At 44.4% G+C, this 25,725-nt stretch overlaps 1 protein-coding gene across 1 annotated transcript; it reads left to right on the plus strand.

The window, feature by feature from the left end:
• Positions 1–1,712: 1,712 nt before the first annotated feature.
• Positions 1,713–25,725, plus strand: LOC135392946 (organic cation/carnitine transporter 2-like). The gene is made up of 10 exons (XM_064623582.1): positions 1,713–2,190; positions 2,583–2,686; positions 3,809–3,963; positions 6,729–6,897; positions 16,953–17,124; positions 17,765–17,880; positions 17,940–18,160; positions 22,983–23,167; positions 23,425–23,564; positions 25,522–25,725. Exons 1-10 carry the CDS (start codon positions 1,828–1,830, stop codon positions 25,697–25,699), a joined length of 1,803 nt encoding a protein of 600 aa, XP_064479652.1. The 5' UTR covers positions 1,713–1,827; the 3' UTR covers positions 25,700–25,725.

The following is a 25,725-nucleotide window of genomic DNA, read 5'->3' on the forward strand; positions in this document are numbered from 1 at the left end:
AAACAAGAGCGAACGCTGGTTCGCGACCTAGCTTTTGAGCCGACAGATCAACGACTTCATACTAACAATGCGGAGATGAACTGACCCCTAACAGTGGTGCTCAAAGAAATAGAGAAAAGAAAGTAGGAGCACTTTCACGCGTAAAGTCCAATGCAAAAGAACTGTGACCCGAACGTGGTACACGCAGAAAAAATGGGACGGAACACTGGCATTACCCGAGCAAATGACTCGTGGTACGACCGATTTCCGCAGTAATAGAGGCAGTTCTGACACGCTTGTTGCACGCTGGATCTAAAATTCCAGAGGGATGAGTTGCGATATTTGTTCCCAAACGTACAATGATGCTAAGATACAGAAGAAATGCAATCACTTGCGTGTACATGTGCCGGATGGCCGCTCGAACGCGCAAAATGCACAACAGGCAATGAGCAGCGCGTAGCAAGTTGGGAGTCAAAATGTGCGCTCCGCGCGAGGGCGAGCAGGAAAGGCGGCGTTGGCACGGTTCCGCGGCGGCGGCACGGCACGGCACGCGGTGTCTCCTTCCTGAAAAGCGGAGAGGCCGCAGCAACCCATGGAGGCTCCCTAGCCGTGATTGCTTGCTTTCTGCTACTGTGAGTTCTGACATTGCACAAAAGCCACGGATATTATTCTTGTGATCGCAATCCTACTTTCTGGGGCCGCATATATGCTCTGTTTTTCAGAAAATGTGTCATAAATCCAGTGGCGTAGCCAGACCTCCAAGGTAGGGGGGGCTCTATACGAAAACACGCCCCACTCCCCCCCCCACCATCCCCGCGCTGATCCTGGATGCGACAACACACAATACTTGCGCACACCGCAGCATGCAGTTGAAAAAAAAAAAAGAACGAAAATAATTGATTTGAACATTCACAATACGATTATACTGTGATGTCCAATTAGGTGGTGTCACGAGATTGGAAGGATTTTGAAAAGCTCATACTTTGGAAACCATTCAAGTGTGCCGCTTAGATAGACGCCATGAACTGCAAGAACTTTCACGATCGTCACACTGGTCCCCCCCATATATTATTTTCTTCTCGGATTTGCACGATTTGCGTGGGTCGGTCACTGGCAGGTAGGGGGGGCTCGGGCCCCCCCCCCTAGCCCCCCCGTGGCTACGCTACTGCATAAATCATATAGCGAATAGAAGTTAACAAGAAACAGCTCGCACTGTTCGTAGCAAACGGTCTTTCCTACCAAGGAATGACGGGGCTCTCTGCCATCATCACACAAGAGTGTGTGTGGTCTGCAGTTGGAGGGCTCCGACCTGTCACGGCGGCAGCGATTTTGCAAATTAATGGCGCCGTGGTGAATAAACTTCGGACAGAAATATTTTGTGGGAGTGCTTTTCACATACTGCTTTACAAGCTGACAGCAGTTTTTGGCCATGTTGGATACCCTTTAATGCTCATTTAAGGTCTCCTTTCAGGAAACAAAAATTATCTGGTTTGCAGTTCAGTACCGTGTCCTCGTCTTTTTATTCTTGTGTGTGTGTGTGTGAGTGTGTGCGTTTCCTCCTCGTCTTTCCCTGCACTGATAGTTTTCTACTCATTTGAATGTCGCCAATTACGACACGGAGATAACCCTTTTTTTTCTTTTTGTGATGGCCCGTATCAACTTACTTACGAATTGCAAATCACTACGTGGACGGGCATCCACACGCTGATTGAAGAGGAAGCTGATGTGTCAGCAGTCCATTGCACGTGAACACGGTAATAGAGAACACCCGTAGTTGTACTGTGGCAACGACGGAATCTTGCACCATAGCAGGAACGTCATCCAGAACCATCGATCTATTTAGGAGCCATGCCACACGAGAGTGACTCGACACCTCAACACGCCTACAACCAAGCCAAAATTGACTTCGGTTTCGTGTACGGCTATTCCGGCAACGTCCAGCGTCGTTACTTCTACTTCATGCTTCTCGTGGTCTTTGTCACTTCCCTTCACACTACAGTCACTTCTAAGTTGCTGCAAGAGGTGGAACACTGGTGCGCTAAACCCGACGAGATAAACATGACAATGATGCAATGGCTCAACGTTGGAATACCCATCAGAGAGGACGGTAGCCGCGATCCTTGCAAGATGCGACTGGAGGACGGGTCAGAGGTCACCTGCACTTCGTGGGTATATAGGAAGGAGGGTTCCATGCGTGGTCTACGAGATGAGGTAAGGCGAGCTCCTTTTAACCCAAGTGTGTATCGCTGGATAATTCCTTCTAAGATTCTCCTGTCTGTAGGGAATTGTTCATATTTTCCCTGCAATGATATGTATATATCTGGATATGTGTATGATATGTATATGCAATATGTCCCGCCTACGGCAAGAATGAATCTAAGAAAACGCTGATTCGATGAAGTGGCAATGAATATGATGCGCAAACATTTCTTCAAAACTACATGCGTGTGATGTGCCATATGTACTTTTGTTCTATGCCGCATGCTATAGAACGCCACACGCGCTTACAAAGAAGACGGGAAGTACTTGTGTGATTTTCCTGATACAACGTCAATTTGGTACTGTAAAAACTTCTGTATCATTCTGGTTTTGGCATATTTCAGTTCGACCTGGTCTGCCATAGGAGGTGGATGACCTCAGTCATCGACGCGGTCTACTTTATTGGCTGCATCACATCGGACCCAATCATGGGAAATGCGGCGGACTCGTACGTGTGTCTATATTTTGTGCTGAGATCTCTGAGGCTAGTTCTAGACACTATTTTTACTAGTGTTGCAGAGAAATCTGAGCTGCCGAACGATATCGATGGTTGCTGCCAGCGTTACTTACCTACAATGCAATGACAGTTGAACATCAAGTTCACCTGATCTCCTAGAAATTTGAACGTCATCTCAATTAATTCATCTTAAAGGATAATTTGCTCTAAAGCATCGGATCGTTTACTTCTGTTGCATACTGTTGTGTATTTCGAACTTCATCAGGCCCGTGCATTAGTTTCCCGCAGCTCGAGCGGTATGATTTGTTGTAGACATCTGAAAGCAACGAGGTACACGCGAGTACGGTTTTCGGCATAGAAGGGCGCGCCCGGGAGAAAAGTGTAACGTGAAGAGCTAGGTCAGTGTTCAGGGATTGAGCCCGACCCCTCTTATGTCACTAGAGAGAGGAGCGGCCCCCTCCATGATATGCTCCTCCCCCACGAAAAACATCGATTACGAACGAAAGATATTGACGGGGAGTTCTTCATTGTCTATTGCGCACGTCCAGCATGTATTTTTTTAGTTTCGTAAGGGAGCGAACTGTACCTTTAAGCTGAAGTCGGACCGTGAATAAAACTTGAGTAACTCCAAAATTCGACACTGTGATGGGCGGTATTGTCCGACGTAACAAATAGCCTGCGGCGCTTGTGTAATGAAGCCTGATAACTGAATAACTTTTGTTCCTCAGCTCAGCTTGTAAAAGCGTTAAAAGTCAGCTGTTACATACGAGAATACAGTTCTTCGCGGGAATGAATGCTACGCCACGAAAGCCTCCGCCGTTATAGCATAGGTTTGATGCTCTATCCAAATCCGACAAAGTTATGCACGAAAATGCTGTTTGCGAGTCACATGTTCTCTAGAAGCTTCGGACTTGGAATGACACAAAGATTAGCAGGCACACTTATTTTGTGCACGCCGCAGGGGTATTGCGAGAAAAGGACGCTGTTGTAACTCAGTCCTTGCTTTTGTGTTCAGACACCCACTCCGACATGTGGTGATTTTCGAGGTCTTTAGACAAAAGTATTAGTGTAGCGTGCTGAAAAATCCCCAGTTGAAGTAACATATTATTGCAGGTATGGCCGTCACATTGTTATGTTTACGGGGACACTTATGGCTGTGGTAGCTGGCTTCGCGCTCCTCTTCGTTCGAGAACTTTCGAACTTCCTTCTATGCCGTTTCGTCATCGCCATTGGTATTGAGGGCGTCTACACCATTGGGAGCGTGCTGTGTAAGGCATTTCATTTTTCGTCTCATGCAATTCAACATAGGTGATGTATAATCGGTAGCTTTTAATATCGTACAGAACTCTTCTGTCTAGTTAACTTAGTAAGAGAATTCCGTAACGGCAAGTCTGAGCCTGGCAAAAACACAGACAACACAACACAGCAGCTCAAAACCAGCAAAATGAGAGAGAGAATCTTAGCTAATAAAATGTTCTATTCCGTGCTGGCTGGTTTTGCCGTAACGCGAGCATGGTGGTGCTCACAGGTTGTGGGGCACAGCCGGGGATACGCCGCATAGCGATCGACTTTTACCTCAGATAAACCTCATGATGTGTACATACTAATTCCGTGTCTAGGGTGGTGTAGCCAGTGGGGCTTGGGGTTCAAACCCTCACCGAAACGGTATCTTTTGTGAGGAGGAAACGAGGGGAAAATCTTCCTCCCCCATGTAAAGTTTACAAAGAAACCCTCCCGAAATATTTTTCTGATGTAGCCAGTGTGTGACTCTTATGAAAAGAAGAAGAAAAAAAAAGAAAGACAAAGAAATGATATCTGCATTGCGTCGCATGGTCGTGCGACTCATGGAGATATCGATAACATTCCTTCCCGGAGTTACTGAAGCTGCGTGACTTGGTTTGCCATTTCTAAGGTTGCTAGCGCACTTGAAGGCGCACTGTAAAGATGCGCGCCGCGAGATACATAGACCAAGACGCGTATAGTCTACCTCTCGTAGTTATGTGAAGGGAAGAAACCCGCCGATATTTCGAACACAGGCTGCCCTTCTTCTGGGCAATTGTTATTCTTCCGTTGTAAGTAAAACTAGAGGATTACCTGTATTAGGGATGTATTTTTGTAAGCTGGGACATATAAATAGATGTGTGTACCCTGATACCAGCTGTCTCAGATATAAATAGATGTGTGTACCCTGATACCAGCTGTCTCAGAAGTGTCCCCCAGCTGAATATGTAATTCAGATATGGTTGACGCTATAGATAACTTTTTTGGTAAGCGTCCTTGAGACATCAACCAACGGCTAACCAGTGAATAACTCATATGCACATGCCTAATTCACTGAATAAAATCGTACCTTTTCAGTTCAGAAAAAGACCCACGACGACACATAACGAATTTTTGAAGAATGGATTTGTTTCAATTGGCCTATATCTTGCGAGAAGTAGCGCAGGAATGAGCTCTGCAGCTCAGCAGTCACTCGCGTTTCCTTGCTTAGGTATTCCTTCTCTGCCCGACAGGTACAGAGCGCTCGCAGTTGTCTTTGGGTATAGGCGAGATGGTAATTAGTTAGCGTGATTATGACGAATGCACAGCGAGTGGTGTACCAGGCGGTAGAAAAGGAAGTCAGTCTCCTCCGTCAGCCCCGTGTGTGATCACACAAGTGACAGATGGGTAGGTGAGCGAATGAACGCATTGGTGCGGTACTCTGCGCTGGTAATATGGAGCCAGTTACTCGAGAAAATCGCCATAAGTATCGACGCCGTTTTTTCTGCTAGAATATTGTTCACTGAACGTACCGATTGCTACGGTACATATGCTGAACGCGTCCGACGTAAAACTTAAAACCGTTACAGTAATCGATACTTTTTCGGTATCGGAGTGCGCATCGCGATACTTGTTTAAATTGGTACCGAAAAAGTATTTCCGATACAATTTTATGGTAACGCGATCTTTGTATCGTTACCGACACCGATACTTTTTAGTACCGCACCCTTTCTTCACCGCCCATATTTCTCACTCTTATTCATTGTCAATGGCCCGCCTAGCCCTCGACAAGAAGCCTGTGGATGGCCCGCTCTACGTGCTCCGTAACCGGAATTATGGAATTATACCAAACACACCTTCACTGTTTTTCTTTGAAACCGGTGGAAATACCCATGCCGTGTTCAACAAAAGAGTTGAGGTCAACGAACAGAAGTCAAGTCTTTGACAGTGCGCTCTGGATTCAACTGCTAAGCAGTCGTGTCGCACTGATTCACGCTCACATATACTGTGGCATTGTTAACGTCGGATAGGATTCCTTGGTCATTGGACTCCACGGTATGTGTGGGCCTGACACTGACGTAATTGTCATACTGGCCTCTGTCAGCTGCCGGAGAGACCTAGAAGACGATTTCGAGAACCAGCTATTGATAAAAGTCAAGCGTAACGTGTCAGAGCTCCATATGAAATATGCTGTCTTTTTACTGCAAAACTGCTCATGTGAGTGATATTTCTATGTTGCATCAGCTTCGTATTTCAAACAAAAGTATCGCGTAAAGTATCGCGTTACTTTTTTTAGTAACGGTAGCGGCACTTCGTTACTTTAAAAAAGAAGTATCCATATCGCACAAGTGTACGAAGTTGGGTGTAGTACTCGTGCTTCAAACCTGTTCATCGTAAATGCTTTATTTTCCTTGCCCGTCTCGAAATAAATTTTCTGTCAGTTGAGAGTAAGCAGCCGTGGTGTCAACTTCGTTCTTCCTTGTGTGTTTCTTGCTGCATTCAACAGTATATCCATATCGGTATCTCGATATTTTTTACGCAGGTAACGAGTATCGGTATCGCGATACCATCCCTATGGAAACAAGGCACACTTGGTGAGCTCTTGGTCGACCTCTCGAGGATGTTTCCCAAATATAAAGTTTTCCATAGCGTCGTTCATTTCTTAATTTTTGAGCTGGGGGATTCACGTGAAACGGCCGACTAAAGAGTGGCATAGTGCCGCGTGACGGTTTCATGATCATGGTCTGTCTAACAACCAGTATACTATGTGCAGTGATTGAAGTGGCGGACGCTTCTGACCGCACGCTTGTCATGGTCGCTTCGATGCTCTCCTGGGGAATAGGCTATCTCTACCTGTGGTTCGTCGGAGCGCTTGTCGACAACTGGATCTTGATACATGGAACTGTTATGATCCCTACGCTATTTCTCTGCGTTGGACTGCAGTGAGTAATATTCCGTAAATTTACAACTTCGTTTCCACGAATGGGACTGTCTGTTCACGACAACTCATCCACTGTTGTTTTTTTTAGAAATATCAGAAGAGTCGCTTGAGCTCTAACTCCAGATATGTACACGTACCGTACCAAAGTAGCCTCCAAAGTGCAAGGTTACTCCCATTGGCGTTGTCAGGTACCATGTACATTCATAGCTAGTAGACTTAACCCTTTCCAGTCTATAGGAGCCCTGATACTGACTCGACTTCACCCGTCGATCGTATTCCCTTCAGTCAAACACTCGTTGGTGACGATAGGAATGCGAAGTGTTGTTGTCTTCTGCATAGAGAGCAATTCAGTCTTGGAACTTTACATTGGAATAGCCTGCGGGAATTCGTGCGAACTCCAGTACTCGCTGATGAAAAAAGCAGAGACCGCGTCGAGCAAACATTTCTAAGTCAATATGCCTCTGCCTCTGCTCCCGTATTCTTATGTCATTGTGCATACCCTGTGCGTGTGTTGTTTACTGACGCCTTGGTTTCCTCGTATATATTAATACCTGAGTTAAGGAAGTGACGTGGGTAAGTCGGTACATCTTCAACAGGGATAAACGGCGCGAAAAGGTAGAGGATAATAGAAGAGAGAGGAACGGAGAAGAGACGCGTGTACACAACTTCTTTATACGTCTTAAAGGCGAAGATGGGAAGAACCAGCGAGGAAAGGGAAATAGTCACAAGACAGATCAGGTCAAAAGGGAGGTGCAGTCGTCTAGATATGCGACCTCTTTATTGAGGAGTCCAACTGAAGTGGTGGTGACGCATGTCCTCCACAACTGTGAATATTGTAGGTCTCGAAAATTTACGTGGAACGCAGAGAACATGCTAACCCCCTTACATCAGGCACTAGGAGCAATCTCGCGCTGAATTGTCGTGATTGCGGATGTTCGCCGAAACTTCTGTCCCTAAAAAATGTAGAAACCAGCGTTCCAGAGAAATTTTCGAGCCTTGGACCTCCGTTTCTTGCAGGCCTCGCAGACACGGTTTGACATATCAATCAATCATTGTGACTGCGTTTCCCGTGTGTTTCCAATGCAGCCACCAATAGACGGATTATCTCCGATGAATAGGATTAGCCATTGTGTAGGGTACACCACTAGAGGGCGCTACCAGCGACGCTTCGCCACTGGAGGCCGCTGCTGTCGCATTCCGCGGATGACGTCATTGCTCCTTCGGGGAGCATGATGAGAGATAGCGGGAGGCATGGGATGGCGGTGCGAAATAGAGCGCCCTTGTGCAAGGCTGTGGGGGCGCTGCGAGCGATAGGACAGCCACTCTCGGTGGCGGCTCTCCACAGGGTTGTTATGGCCTCGTGACCGCGATACGGGGCATCGGCGGCAAAGGGTTTTGGGTCCAGCGTTGTGTACCAGTCTTTGAGCGAGTTTATATTAATCTCACTCCGTTTATTGTTCAACTGATGGTTGTTGTTTGAGAGCTCAATTGCTATGCTGTGAGATTGGTGTGTACGGCAAGCATATGGCATACGACAATATAGATAAATTAATATAAACAAAAGGACGTGCACGATAAATTACGCCATATTATTCTTCCCGTGTTGCTACACTTTACATTGTAAACGCACTTTCGCGAACCAGTCCGTTCACAAACAGCCGTGTGCATCCCGTCGTGTATATAGACTTAGATAATTTCCTTTTAATTGCCTAATAACGCTTTTGCGGCTCGAGTGCGTATGTTAGAAGGCTCCAGACTTGCGCAATATTATTTTGGTGATGGTGCATATGTTCAGACGAGAGTGGAGGAAAGTTGTTCCCTATTTGCTTTATGTATTTATATCATTCTCACATACTAGTTTAAATTTAATTAGCGGTTAGTAATACTACAGTATAAGCAATTTAGAACACTACAGTGCTGTAAGATATATTGTAAGCACCTCATGGCTGCAGAATCACTGGGTGGATATCAGTAAAATTTTAGTGCCTTCCTTTCTGTGGTGGTCACTGTCACTAATAGGGATTCAGTTAAGCGTCGTGGCAATTCCAATATAAACAGTCATCTGCTATATTGGAAAGTGAGTAATTATACTAAAAGGAGTCTCACTAAACATGATACCTTCTAAAGTACCATCTGTGATTCCTAAATGTCAGTATGACAAGGTATGAAGAAATGTTAAAGTGCATGTTATCCAAAGCAAGTTCTTCCACATCCCCCTATGTACACACACTCCGGAACAAAAAAAAAACGGGTCATGGGTTTGCCTCTGGTAATATAATTTAACTACACAAATGAAGATATGTGCAATCAAACACATTTGAAAGGAAAGCATGACGATTATTGCAGTTGCAACAGTCATGTCAGTAGGTCATGCACATCTTGGTATTTTTGAAATTTCTCAAACATAAGGCAGATGACATGTCAAAAGGTTGCAAATCTCTGTTCCATCTTGCACATTTTTCATGCTCATCTAGGTATTTTTGAAATTTCTGAAACATCTCCACATCTTTTATATTCAACGTGCTGGACAACTATTGTGCAACACCAGATAGAAGTCTAAATCTGAGCCGGTATGGGTCATTCACACACCGGTGTAACATGAGCAACAATAAGGCAGATATGTCAACAAGTTGCAAACCGCTGTTCCATCTTGCACATTTGTCATGTTCATCTAGGTATTTTTGAAATTTCTTAAACATTTCCACATCTTTTATATTCAATGTGCTGGACAACTAGTGTGCAACACCGGATATCGAGTATAAATCTGAGCCAGTATGAGGTCATGGACACACCGGTGTAACATGAGCAACAATAAGGCAGATGACATGTCGACAAGTTGCAAACCGCTGTTCTATCTCCCACATTTGTCATGTTCATCTAGGTGTTTTTGAAATTTCTTAAACATTTCCACATCTTTTATATTCAATGTGCTGGACAACTAGTGTGCAACACCGGATATCGAGTATAAATCTGAGCCAGTATGAGGTCATGGACACACCGGTGTAACATGAGCAACAATAAGGCAGATGACATGTCGACAAGTTGCAAACCGCTGTTCTATCTCCCACATTTGTCATGTTCATATAGGTGTTTTTGAAATTTCTTAAACATTTCCACATCTTTTATATTCAATGTGCTGGACAACTAGTGTGCAACACCGGATATCGAGTATAAATCTGAGCCAATATGAGGTCATGGAGACGCCGGTGTAACATGAGCAACAATAAGGCAGATGACATGTCGACAAGTTGCAAACCGCTGTTCTATCTCCCACATTTGTCATGTTCATCTAGGTATTTTTGAAATTTCTTAAACATTTCCACATCTTTTATATTCAATGTGCTGGACAACTAGTGTGCAACACCGGATATCGAGTATAAATCTGAGCCAATATGAGGTCATGGAGACACCGGTGTAACATGAGCAACAATAAGGCAGATGACATGTCGACAAGTTGCAAACCGCTGTTCTATCTCCCACATTTGTCATGTTCATCTAGGTGTTTTTGAAATTTCTTAAACATTTCCACATCTTTTATATTCAATGTGCTGGACAACTAGTGTGCAACACCGGATATCGAGTATAAATCTGAGCCAATATGAGGTCATGGAGACGCCGGTGTAACATGAGCAACAATAAGGCAGATGACATGTCGACAAGTTGCAAACCGCTGTTCTATCTCCCACATTTGTCATGTTCATCTAGGTGTTTTTGAAATTTCTTAAACATTTCCACATCTTTTATATTCAATGTGCTGGACAACTAGTGTGCAACACCGGATATCGAGTATAAATCTGAGCCAATATGAGGTCATGGAGACGCCGGTGTAACATGAGCAACAATAAGGCAGATGACATGTCGACAAGTTGCAAACCGCTGTTCTATCTCCCACATTTGTCATGTTCATCTAGGTATTTTTGAAATTTCTTAAACATTTCCACATCTTTTATATTCAATGTGCTGGACAACTAGTGTGCAACACCGGATATCGAGTATAAATCTGAGCCAATATGAGGTCATGGAGACACCGGTGTAACATGAGCAACAATAAGGCAGATGACATGTCGACAAGTTGCAAACCGCTGTTCTATCTCCCACATTTGTCATGTTCATCTAGGTATTTTTGAAATTTTTTAAACATTTCCACATCTTTTATATTCAATGTGCTGGACAACTAGTGTGCAACACCGGATATCGAGTATAAATCTGAGCCAGTATGAGGTCATGGACACACCGGTGTAACATGAGCAACAATAAGGCAGATGACATGTCGACAAGTTGCAAACCGCTGTTCTATCTCCCACATTTGTCATGTTCATCTAGGTATTTTTGAAATTTCTTAAACATTTCCACATCTTTTATATTCAATGTGCTGGACAACTAGTGTGCAACACCGGATATCGAGTATAAATCTGAGCCAATATGAGGTCATGGAGACACCGGTGTAACATGAGCAACAATAAGGCAGATGACATGTCGACAAGTTGCAAACCGCTGTTCTATCTCCCACATTTGTCATGTTCATCTAGGTATTTTTGAAATTTTTTAAACATTTCCACATCTTTTATATTCAATGTGCTGGACAACTAGTGTGCAACACCGGATATCGAGTATAAATCTGAGCCAATATGAGGTCATGAAGACACCGGTGTAACATGAGCAACAATAAGGCAGATGACATGTCGACAAGTTGCAAACCGCTGTTCTATCTCCCACATTTGTCATGTTCATCTAGGTATTTTTGAAATTTCTTAAACATTTCCACATCTTTTATATTCAATGTGCTGGACAACTAGTGTGCAACACCGGATATCGAGTATAAATCTGAGCCAATATGAGGTCATGGAGACACCGGTGTAACATGAGCAACAATAAGGCAGATGACATGTCGACAAGTTGCAAACCGCTGTTCTATCTCCCACATTTGTCATGCTCATCTAGGTGTTTTTGAAATTATTTAAACATCTCCACATCTTTTATATTCAACGTGCTGGACAACTAGTGTGCAACACCAGATATCGAGTCGAAATCTGAGTCAGTATAAGGTCATGAACACACCGGTGCAACATGAGCAACAATAAGGCAGACGGCATGTCAACAAGTCGCAAACTGCTGCACCATCTTGCACATTTGTCATGCACATAGGTATTTTAGAAATTTCTTAAACATTTCCACATCTTTTATATTCAATGTGCTGGACAACTAGTGTGCAACACCGGATATCGAGTATAAATCTGAGCCAATATGAGGTCATGGAGACACCGGTGTAACATGAGCAACAATAAGGCAGATGACATGTCGACAAGTTGCAAACCGCTGTTCTATCTCCCACATTTGTCATGCTCATCTAGGTGTTTTTGAAATTATTTAAACATCTCCACATCTTTTATATTCAACGTGCTGGACAACTAGTGTGCAACACCAGATATCGAGTCGAAATCTGAGTCAGTATAAGGTCATGAACACACCGGTGCAACATGAGCAACAATAAGGCAGACGGCATGTCAACAAGTCGCAAACTGCTGCACCATCTTGCACATTTGTCATGCACATAGGTATTTTAGAAATTTCTTAAACATTTCCACATCTTTTATATTCAATGTGCTGGACAACTAGTGTGCAACACCGGATATCGAGTATAAATCTGAGCCAATATGAGGTCATGGAGACACCGGTGTAACATGAGCAACAATAAGGCAGATGACATGTCGACAAGTTGCAAACCGCTGTTCTATCTCCCACATTTGTCATGCTCATCTAGGTGTTTTTGAAATTATTTAAACATCTCCACATCTTTTATATTCAACGTGCTGGACAACTAGTGTGCAACACCAGATATCGAGTCGAAATCTGAGTCAGTATAAGGTCATGAACACACCGGTGCAACATGAGCAACAATAAGGCAGACGGCATGTCAACAAGTCGCAAACTGCTGCACCATCTTGCACATTTGTCATGCACATAGGTATTTTAGAAATTTCTTAAACATTTCCACATCTTTTATATTCAATGTGCTGGACAACTAGTGTGCAACACCGGATATCGAGTATAAATCTGAGCCAATATGAGGTCATGGAGACACCGGTGTAACATGAGCAACAATAAGGCAGATGACATGTCGACAAGTTGCAAACCGCTGTTCTATCTCCCACATTTGTCATGCTCATCTAGGTGTTTTTGAAATTATTTAAACATCTCCACATCTTTTATATTCAACGTGCTGGACAACTAGTGTGCAACACCAGATATCGAGTCGAAATCTGAGTCAGTATAAGGTCATGAACACACCGGTGCAACATGAGCAACAATAAGGCAGACGGCATGTCAACAAGTCGCAAACTGCTGCACCATCTTGCACATTTGTCATGCACATAGGTATTTTAGAAATTTCTTAAACATTTCCACATCTTTTATATTCAATGTGCTGGACAACTAGTGTGCAACACCGGATATCGAGTATAAATCTGAGCCAATATGAGGTCATGGAGACACCGGTGTAACATGAGCAACAATAAGGCAGATGACATGTCGACAAGTTGCAAACCGCTGTTCTATCTCCCACATTTGTCATGCTCATCTAGGTGTTTTTGAAATTATTTAAACATCTCCACATCTTTTATATTCAACGTGCTGGACAACTAGTGTGCAACACCAGATATCGAGTCGAAATCTGAGTCAGTATAAGGTCATGAACACACCGGTGCAACATGAGCAACAATAAGGCAGACGGCATGTCAACAAGTCGCAAACTGCTGCACCATCTTGCACATTTGTCATGCACATAGGTATTTTAGAAATTTGGAATATGAATAGGATGAATCAAGGTTAACATAGTGCGTGCTATCCGGAGCAAGTTCTTCCATATCCCCCCGCCCCCAACACACATACACACACACTCAGAAAAAAAGGTCTTCGGTTCGCCTCTGCGCATGTAGCGTCGCTGAAGAAATTACCTAATATTGATATAAACAGTTCGCAGGATGCACACTAAGATGTTCAGCACGTTGAATATAAAAGATGTGGAGATGTTTAAGAAAGTTTAAAAATACCTAGATGAGCATGACAAATGTGCAAGATGGAACAGCGGTTTGCAATTTGTTGACATGTCATCTGCCTTATTGTTGCTCATGTTACACCGGTGTGTCCATGACCCCATACTGGCTCAGATTTAGACTCGATATCTAGTGTTGCACACTAGTTGTCCAGCACGTTGAATATAAAAGATGTGGAGATGTTTAAGGAATTTTAAAAATACCTAGATGAGCATGACAAATGTGCAAGATGGAACAGCGGTTTGCAATTTGTTGACATGTCATCTGCCTTATTGTTGCTCATGTTACAGCGATGTGTCCATGACCCCATACTGGCTCAGATTTAGACTCGATATCTAGTGTTGCACACTAGTTGTCCAGCACGTTGAATATAAAAGATGTGGATATGTTTAAGAAATTTTAAAAATACCTAGATGAGCATGACAAATGTGCAAGATGGAACAGCGGTTTGCAATTTGTTGACATGTCATCTGCCTTATTGTTGCTCATGTTACACCGGTGTGTTCATGACCCCATACTGGCTCAGATTTAGACTCGATATCTAGTGTTGCACACTAGTTGTCCAGCACGTTGAATATAAAAGATGTGGAGATGTTTAAGAAATTTCAAAAACACCTAGATGAGCATGACAAATGTGCAACATGGAACAGCGGTTTGCAACTTGTTGCCATGTCATCTGCCTTATTGTTGCTCATGTTACACCGGTGTGTCCATGACCCCATACTGGCTCAGATTTAGACTCAATATCTAGTGTTGCACACTAGTTGTCCAGCACGTTGAATATAAAAGATGTGGAGATGTTTAAGAAATTTCAAAAACACCTAGATGAGCATGACAAATGTGCAAGATGGAACAGATTTGCAACCTATTGACATGTCACGTGCCTTATGTTTGAGAAATTTCTAAAATACCAAGGTGTGCATGACCTACTGACATGACTGTTGCAACTGCAATAGTCGTCATGCTTTCCTTGCAAATGTATTTGATTGCACATATCTGCGTTTGTGTAGTTATTACCAGAGGCAAACCCAAGACCCTTTTTTTTCCTAAGTGTGTGTACATAGGGGGATGTGGAAGAACTTGCTTTGGATAACGTGCACTTTGTTAACATTTCTTCATACCTTGTCATACTGACATTTAGGAATCACGGATGGTATTGTAGAAGGCGTCATGTTTATTGAGACGTTTTTTACTATAATCACTCACTTTCCAATATAGCAGACGACTGTTTACATTGGAATTGCCACAACGCTTAACTGAATCCCTATTAGTGACAGTGACTACCACAGAAAGGAAGGCACTAAATTTTTACTGATATCCACCCAGTGATTCTGCAACCATAAGGTTCTTACAATATATCTTACAGCACTGTAGTGTCCTAAAATGCTTATACTGCAGTATTACTAACCGCTAATTAAATTTAAACTAGTATGTGAGAATGATATAATGAGGCGAATAAATATATAAAGCAAATATGAACAACTTTCCTCCACTCTTGTCTGAACATATGCACCATCACCAAAATAATAATGCGCAAGTCTGGAGCATTCTAATATACGCGCTCGTGTCGCAAAAGCGTTATTAGGGAATTAAAAGGAAAGTATGTCTATATGCACGACGGGATGTACACGGCTGTTTGTGAACGGACTGGTTCGCAAAAGTGTGTTTATAATGTAAAGTGTAGCAACACGGGAACAACAATGCGGCGTAATTTATCGTGCACGTCATACGTCCTTTTGTTTATATTAAACGGAGTGAGATTAATATAAACTCGCTCATAGACCGGTACACAACGCTGGACCCAAAGTGTAGCAACACGGGAAGAATAATGTGGCGTAATTTATCGTGCACGTCCTTTTGTTTATATTATTTATTTATATTGTCGTATGCCGTATGCTTGCCGTACACAGCAATCTCACGGAATAGCCATTGAACTCTCAAACAACAACCATCTGTTGAACAATAAACGGAGTGAGATTAATATAAACTCCCTCGAAGAGTACTACACAACGCTGGACCCAGAACCCTTTGCCGCCGACGTCGCGTATCGCGGTCACGAGGTCAGATCAACGCTGTGGAGAGCCGCCGCCGCGAGTGGCTGTCCTATCGCTCGCAGCGTCCCCACAGCCTTGCACAAGGGCACTCTATTTCGCATCGCCATCCCATGCCTCCCGCTATCTCTCACCATGCTCCCCGAAGGAGCAATGACATCATCCGCGGAATGCGATAGCAGCGGCCTCCATGGTGAAGTCTCGCTGGTAGCGCCCACTACCCTACACAATGGCTAATCCTTCTATTCATCGGAGGTAATCCGTCTATTGGGGGCTGCATTGGAAACAATACCCCGTTTCCCTTTCCTCCTTTGTTCTTCCCGTCTCCGGCTTTGGAGATGAATAAAGGTAGTGAGTTAGTGCGCGTGTCTTCTATCCTGCCAGTTTTTCGCGCTGTGTTTCTCTATTCGCGAGTACGGCATACACACGCATATTGGGGTCATTTGGTAGAGCGATGTTCGCCAGAAAAATATTATATATAAAGTAAAGTATTATATATATAAAAATTAAATATATAAAGTGCTTCTACGGGGACTTTAAGTGGGAGAGGAAGGTTTCCCCTCGTTTCCCGCTCCCAAATGCTCTACCAACAATATCATCTCAGGGTAGGGTTGAACACTCAGAACCCCCCTCATGCTATGCCTGTGACTCAGAAGGGCTGCGGCATCATGTCCGTGAGCTCTGAACAAATTGCCAGACGAACATTTGGACAACGATTCACACCGAATCAAAGGGCTAGCGTTTGGAGAACACTGATCGCACCGAATTTTATTTGACGCAGAAGTTTGTAGACCCTTTGTTTCCTTTCGCCGTGGTCAGTGAGGAGAAGTGCTCTACTAAAAGAGACTAGACTATATTAGATGAACACCTGCATGCAGAAAAAAGTTTGCAACATATTTCGGACGCTTGAATTCGTATCGACACGGGTATCACATTTTTTTTTCTTTCTGCAGGACAGTTATCGAGTCTCCACGTTGGTTATTAGCCCTCGACTCTTTCGACTACCTGGAATTGGTTGTCTTTGTGGCGGCCAGAAAGAACGCAACGAACCTCGAAGTGGCGAGAGAGCGATGGAATCTGGTTCTTCAATATTTGAAGGAACCGGTGTACGGCGCGGAAAGAATGGTACGCTTTAGTGTTGAGAAATTAGCACAACGCCTTATCTATTGTAATTCGATGAAGCACATTTTTCATAATGTTCAGTTGAAATAGTTATGGGGGAGTAAAAATTTTATTCCATACCTTCTTTCCCCGGTCTTGCGATCCTCCGACTCTTGCACTGTCTTGGACGTCGCGAGAAAACAGGCTTGAATACATGACACTTCCGCCTCCGCTGTGGCAGAATGTTTCAAGAAGTTTTTCAACCTAGTCTTTTTAGTTCCCTTAACACGACTGGGTTGGTTGCTTCTTCGATACCGTCCACATCAAAGATGGCCAGCCAACGCCATTCAGATACAGAAAGCCTGCCTGCCTTTCACTGAATTCGATATACTTCCGTGGCTTTCGCCGTGAAAAGGAGCTGAGCAGGCAGCCAGAACTAATTGGAAGCGTTTCGCTTTCTGGGAGACGTCTTAGTCGATGTAGACGACTTCTGGACTTTTTTGTCCATGTCACATCAGCGAAACAGGAAGCGCCGAGCAGAAGTTCTTTGTTCTGGACGCCGTTGGTACAGGCTTGGTCAGGGTAGAAGAACGGTTGGACGGGATTGACTTTAGAAGGTACTAGGAGCATCGGGTAATACCAATGTACCTGTTCTGGTGTTCAGAAACACCGTTTATCACGTCAACCACGACTCCTGGTAGTTGATGGATACCTGACTATGCTGCTTCGACAGAAGAACCAAAAGATGCTGAAAGCTATGGCCATCTTATGGCTTTCCTGGTGAGAGTTCTACTAAAGAAAAAACAAACAAACAAAAGTTATCCTAACTTTCTTTGCAGCTTGGTGAATGTATACCTATTTTTTGTGCTGTGGCTGAGCCTGCAGGAGGCGACCCAGGAGTGGAAGGTTCTCAATAACGACATGTGCGCATTCTTCGCCGACTTTGGCTCTTTTTTCGTTACCTGTCTGACAATCAACCGCTTTGGCCGACCGCGCTCCTCTGCTGCGCTTACTTTTCTTGCCGGAAGCCTAGCTCTGCCAATAATGCTTCTCGAAGGGGGTAGGTAATATAACACACCATCATATATGACTACACACATAATGACATCACCATAAGTTGGTTGTTAGAGAGTAGTTTGGAGAGGTCTCTTATGAAGCTATCTTATCCTTTTTTTTCCTTTCTTGAGTACATGCGTGTTACCAACACTAATATACGGCGACATACATATTGTCAGTACGGGATAATGATACCGTGAAAAGCTGCGTGACGTAACGCAGAGCACGGGAGAGGATATATACGGACGCAGTCCTGGAGTCAAACGCGGGTTGAGAGGGTCCCCAGCACGTCTGGCCCCGTGTAGCATACTATCAGAGAACGCACCGCAGCTGGAAGATAACACTTGTGATGTACTTGTAGAAGGATAGCACATTCCTCTAGAAGCATACATCACAGAGGTTGCTTTCAAACTAACTATATATGGCGTCCAGCCCCACGTAACGCATGAAACTGCTTGTCGGCATTTGTTGTATTAGCTGAGTGGGATAGTGACGCACTCCATTCGATGCGGTGAACGAACAACAAAACATCACACTTATAAAACTTCGTTCCTAGATAAAGCACCAGTTTTGACGTATTCCACACACGTTTGTCCTGTAGCAGGAATGAGCCACTCCCACACATTTTAACACCCTTAGGTCTGATTACACCTGCGCCGATTAACATTTGAAACAAGATCAATGGTCCCTTAATTTGAATTTAAAGCAAAACTCTGCGTCACCAACTAACGTTTGTAAAAAATAATTGAATGCTAACTGCTAAGTTTTAGCAACCCTAGATCTAGGTTCAAAGTTAACCAGAGCTCGTGAAACCAGGCCTTAATGATTTAGAAATGTGGGCATCGCCTTACCCTTACCCTTGGCCTTGAGCTTGATACATAGATCATCCCCAAGCATAAAAGTGCAATGTTTGGCGTTTTTACGGTAATCCATATGCTGCTCGATGTGCGCTTGCCGAGTACGCAACCTTTCCGAATTATTCGTGTCGGAGGGCAGAAATACTGGCATCCCCACAACGTGCAACATGGTCCTTGGCATTCGCTCATGAAAAAAGAACAGCTGGAGCACGTCCCGTTATCGCGTGTGGTGTGCATCGAAAAATCAGCTCACTCTGCTCTAGCACTTCTTTTAGTGCTCTCCTTAGCAGTAGCACTCGCTGAACTTGTTTGAATACCAGATTGAACCTTTCAACTAGACCACTGGCATGTGGATAATACACAGATGAGAACAGGTGCATGATTCATCTCTACTTCAATAACATACTGAATACCGTTTAAATACCGTCCGTGGTCGGAGAGCAACCCATAACCGTCCTTCCCGACTGAACACTACAGAAGAACTACATGCGATGTAACAATTCCCAGGAACACAACTTTAAGCCGTGTACTGTAGCAGTCGATCAATGTGATAGCGAATCTGAATCCTTGCGGCGCATGATCAAATGAACCCACAATATTGAGAGCTACCTTCTGCCGAGGCCCATTTGGTAACTGTACGGGTTGCAGAAGTGCAGGTGGTGTTTTTGTCGACTTATCTGCCGCCTGGCAAATTTCATAGCTCTTGACGTCAGTTCCCACCTTCCGATCCATTCGTTGCCATCAATGCAGTTCCCTTATTTGCAAACTGACGACGAGGGTTCCGGACTGCACACCCTCTTGCCTGCAATGAGTCTTGCCGGACTACAGTCTTCGTTGCCGTTCCTGGCTTTACCAGGGGCAACAGAATTACCGTGGGAACAATGGCGTCGACTCTTCTTGACAAACTTGGAAGCAGCCACCGACGCTGCGGCGTTAACGTCAGCTCGCAAGAAGGCAATACTACATCACTACTTGAGAGCGGAAGGACAACGTATTTTCCAAGGCTTGGATACCACAGCAACAGCGTCATCAGACGGAAAGGAAAAGATGAACAGCCAGCCACCAAATATGCTGGAAGAGCCGTTAAGCGTTTTCGACAAAGACTTCGAAAGAGCAGCTAATGTCTCCCTACTGCGTCATCGGTTCCGTTCACGTAAGCAAAGCCTTGACGAATCTACCCAAGCGTTTATTGGGAACTCAGATGTTTAGAACCGAAAACTTTGCTTCGGAAACTTTGAGGAAGACGTCATTAAGGAGAAGGGACGGCGGTGCCTGCATTGCGTGAAAGGTTTCTGGTGGAAGGCGCACGGATTTCGCTCAACGCGGCTACATCTCTAGGTACTGCGTTCGAAGAGGGTATTCAGGCTGCAAGGGAGACGGCCCGACATACAGAAAATCGACGGGGAACGAGGCAGAAGCGAGCTACTAAAAGGACAAAAAAGTCAGCAGGGAATTGCAAAGCCAACTTAGATGCGCTGGTATACTGATAATCTTGCCAATTATGGTACATATAAGGCAACATGTAAGGCTGACACCTTTTACTCCTTGCAACAACGACAACAACAACGAATAAGAAATGCAGATATTGTGGTAAAATAGGAAGTCTGAAACCACTAGTTAGAAACGTCGACAACGAAGTATTAAAGCATGCAGACTCAAGGGGATGACCATGTACGTGCACATGTGAGCGTGGAAGGTGTTTCCATGAGCATACCAGTTGATACGAGATCAGTTGTTTCCCTGACTTCTTGAAATGTTTACAATGATGAGCTACAAAGAAAGTTTCGGTTATCACAATACTCAGGTACTCTTGTGACCCACAGCAGCAAGACGGTAGCAGTAGACGGGTGTTTCTGTGGCAAAGTAAGCTTCAAGGACAGATGCAACGTTCCTCTTCTATATTTTTCTCCAGCGAGTAGCTTTATTGGAACGAGATGCGGTACACAAGTTAGATATTTGCATCCAAGGGAGGTTGTCGCTGTTTAGTCAAAGAATAGAATTGTTCAAAGGATTTAACCACAACGTACAAGTAAAAGCTGATGTAAAACCAGTGGCGTCAAAGCTACTTCGATTAGCACTTACACTGAATGACGGTGTATCGGAAGAACTGAAGAGATTGGAGCGTGAAGGTATTATCGAGGAAGTAGGTGCCTCATCGTGAATTTCACCAGTTGTTGTCATACAGAAGGAAGATGGCAGCATCAGCCTATGTTGATTTGCACGAACCGAAAGAGGTCGTATAGAGGCAGATGCGTATCCACTATACCGTGTAACGTGCAACGTATTTTGCCGACCTGGATTTTGCCTCTGCCTAGTATGACATCGAGATACATCCTGATACTGGGCAACTTACAACGTTCATTACGCAAGGGGTTGTTCCAGTTTTGTGGCGTATATTTCGGATTTGCATCAGCACCGGGTTCCAAAAGCTATTGTCAGAGCTGTTGAAATACTGCAGAGGGATCGTTGTATGCTTCGACGACATCGTAGTGTCCGGAGCAACACAGGAATAATATCGTGAAAATCTTCGAACCGTCCTGAGGAGATTGGCCGACGCAGGATTAACGCTAAACAAAAAGTGCGTGTTTGACACTCGAGGGATTACTTTTATTGGAAGGAAGCTGACAGCAGGAGGAACTCTACCACTTCAGCCTAAAACAGATGCAATTGTAATTGCGACGGTGCCAAGTAACGTTGATACCCTTCGCTCTTGGTTTAGCAGAGTACTACGCGAGGTTTGTGTCAGGGTATGCGCGTGCCGTGCAAGCTTTTACATCGCAACCTTTACGCAAGCATCGTGGAGGTTCGTTACGGTAAGATGACGAGGCAGACAGTGCTTTCACAGACATCAGCGGCTACGAAGCGCGGCAAGCTTGCTGCGGCCTTTCGACCCTCCGCTGCCAGTCATCGTGACTACTGATGCGTCAGACTATGGAGGTGGTGGTGTACTCCAGCAGACAGAAAAAGACAACTAGCATACAGTAGCATTTGCGTCTAGAACTTTGTCCGCCGTAAAAAGAGGATATTCATTCAACGGGAGAGCGGGAAACGTTGGCATGCGTTGCATGTGAAAGTTGGGATATTTACCTGTGGGGTAGACATTGCACACTAAGGACAGACCATCAACCATTGGTGTCGCTCCTGTCAACACGAGAATTGAGGAAACGTTTATTGCTGATCGTGCGTTGGGCTGCAGGTTTGCTAAACTGCAATTATTCGGTTAAGCATGCATAGGAAAGGTTCCCAAAACGTTATTCCATAATGCTCTCTCAAGACTGTCACTCTCGTGTGATGAAACAACGGAATTTGAAGAAGAGGTATTGTCCTAGGTGTCCACCTGTTTAACTAAAGATCATTAAGCTATGCAAGACGACAAAACTTTACAAGATGTCATGGAATAAATGCGAGCAGCATCGCCATTAAAAGGGTGCGTGACGGAGCTCTTTGTGACTTAAGGGACGTAAGTAGGGAACGAACTTTCTACGACTAAACGTCTTTTCCTGGTCGGGAGACTGGGTGTGCCGAGGGAATTATCGGATATAATTATTGATAAAGCACATGATTGATAAAGCACCCGGGATTGTGATGAAAAGCAGAGAATAAGGGAACTGTAGCGGTGGCAAGTAATGTATTGAGAGATGGATAGTTACGTCAGGAGCTGTTAAATTTGTTTTGCGACAGAGAAGTATGCAAAAACATCAGGCTCATAAACCTCCGTCAACACACCCACCTAGCGGCGAGCGATAACCAAGAAAACATGCATTCGACGAGATTCGGAACTTATCTACATCTCAGTACAACGACACAACATCATTAGACCAGCGTAGAAATCCTACCAGCAGTGAGATTTCCGACTAGGCTGTGTGTCGACTTTCAGGTTTTCTTAAAGCAGCGAACAATATTTTAATGTTCTCTCAATGGACCGCTCAATGGACCGTTCTCTCATGTGTCACTGTAATTTGCTTGCAGCGTCCAGCATACTGTACGTCGTGGTGGTCCTGATGTGCACGATGTTTCTCGGATCAGCCAATTGTATTCTACGTATTCACACCTTGGAGCTAAACCCTACGGTTGTGCGAGGACAAGGCTACAATTATTCTGCCTGCTTCGGGAGACTAGGAGCCATATTGGCCGCCATAACCAGAAGTACCACTGTGAGTTGTACGAGTGGTTCGCTGATTGGCTCTGCGGTAGTGAGTTGGACAAGGGTTGGGTAATAGTATATGGTACCTTGAGCGGAAGTTTCGATGGCTACGCTTGCTTGTCGGACGAGGTCAATGGCGATGCGACTTGTAGAGTCGTGCCTGTGTCCAAGAAAAAGGAACATTCGTACGACATCACTGCTGATATACGAAAAATATCTAGCAGTTTGCGAAGTTTACTTACTCTTACGTCCTCATAATCCTTGCAGATCGGCGTGCCAGCAGCAATACTTTCTCGCTTGTTCATCTCTGGCCTATGTCTACTAAATGCAGCTCTCCTGCTTTGGTTGCCGGATACCCATGGCAGAAATCTGCCAGATAATTTTGATGACGTCGAAGATATTCTCGGGTGAGCCGCACACGATACACCAGACTTGCTTGAATGCTCATGCAGCAGAACATACGAAGTGCTCTTATTTCATAGAAGAAGCTTCTAGGTGCTACATGAGTAGACCCCGGATCTTTAGGCACGAAAAAGTATTGTTGTAGGTCCCTATTAATTGCCCTAAAAATCCCGATTTAGGCACTAAAAAGGGCACTATAAGCACTATAAATTGTCGATTTTTCGGAGTGAATAAATCAGTTCTATCCGCAAGAACAATAGCGTAGATGGGAATTGTGGCTGTTTCGCTATTTTTGCTGCACGAAATGCAAGACTTATCCATCCTAGTACGATCACAAGGCTTCTAGCCATTGCCACCGTTCCACGACACTTCAGCACTTGTCGCGGCCAGCATACTGGCGATATTCGAGATGGGCGAAAGCTTTAGTCACAAATGTTAGCCCCGGCTTCTAGATTTCGTTCTCGGCATTACCACAAGGCTCACAACAGCTAGCAAATCTACTCACACTGGACGGGACATCGTTTTCGCTCGTGTGTCTCTCTGGCAGTGACTGCAGGGAAGGGGGCATCATCCTCAAAGGTTGCCAAAGTGCAGAGATTGTACCTACCTTCGCACGTCACATCCCCTCCCTTGCATTTTTCCGTGTGTCAAATTAGTTGTCAAAGAAGGGAACTACTAGGAAACATGTAAACTAAAAAGCTCTTTTACATGTAAGCACTCCATAGCGCTCAGAGATCTAGATTTCGACAAACCTGTTCGAAACCTGCCCATATTTTATAATAGCGACCCCCGCGACAATAATACAATTAGGGAAGGGAGAGAAAGAACCAGTAAGCGATTTTCATTTCCCAGCTTACATTCCTGTACCCTTGAAATAATTGCTTCATTGAAGCGATATCGATGGTTTCAAAATGTCGTGCGATGTGACCGATATCAATTTCGCCTGCAGGACGGAGTGCCGGCACTTCTTACGAGCCATTATATGCATTTTTCGGTGTTTAATCGGAGTTTTAGGCCTTCCTTGCATTCTTCTTCCATCCTTTGCGTAGGTGGATCAGCACTTTTCTTCTGTTTGTTCAATGTGCCGTGCAAACTCCTCGTTAATGTGAAACTTAGAAACTGCATTAGAACTCAACACTAACAATGTGGCGAATCCAGGGGATGGGGCGGTTTGGCGATCGCTCCCCTCAAAGCAGCAGGTATAGCAGCGGCGTCCCTATCTCCCCACCCCACTTTCGGGCTTCGACGACGAAACCGCCTCCCCCAAACAACAACAACAAGAGCGACACGGTCTCACACACTCTCACCCTGCGCAGACAACACTTGTCGTCGGCGGGATACACAAGAATGAAGATATATAGAACGGCTGTAATATCTACCGCATTGAAACTTATCAATGCAGGGTACCTCCTTACCACAACCTGCTTAGTTGGCTCCGTAGTGCGTTCCATCAGCGTCTCCTTGGTGATGAGGCGATAATCTCCTTTAGCAGAGCAAAGCATTTCTTATGGATTGTTTGTAGAGATGTATAGTAAATTATTCCATAAACAATATTGTTCTATTACCGCATCTCTCGTCTTGTGTACCTCTTTTGATATCGTTGTACTGTACCTTATCACAGTCACTGTCAACTTCTAGGACCTGATGCCTCGTGTTTTTGTCCCATGCGCCCGCACTGTATATACATATGTATATAAAAATAAATGAAACATATATAACTAAAGCCATGCCTCATGCCATCAGAGACCCTTGAGCAGGCTATGTATTCTAGGCTACCTGGCTGACATTGCGAGAAATACGCCGTATCTACCTAAGACGATTATCGATTTTCAATCAATGATCGATACATACATTTAGTCAAGAACTGTAAACTGTGGTGTAGTTAGATTTCTCAAAGGTTTTGTGACTCAGCCATTATGAGTGTTGTGTTGAGTACGTTATGTGTATGTTTTCTTGTTCCAGGTCGTTCCTGGCAGCGAAGGGCGGCCATACCCAAATGGAAATGTTTACGGATACCATTACGGTGTTGCCCAAAACGCCAGAGTCTGCCAGAAGGAGTCGCGGCATTTCGAGCGAACCCCGGGCGTTGAAGGAAAGCTCCCACAGGAGACATTCCAGAGCCGATAAGATGAACAAATAACGCATAATAAATATCCACATACGTTG

Source organism: Ornithodoros turicata, chromosome 4, assembly GCF_037126465.1.
Source record: "Ornithodoros turicata isolate Travis chromosome 4, ASM3712646v1, whole genome shotgun sequence".
NCBI lineage: Eukaryota > Metazoa > Arthropoda > Arachnida > Ixodida > Argasidae > Ornithodoros > Ornithodoros turicata.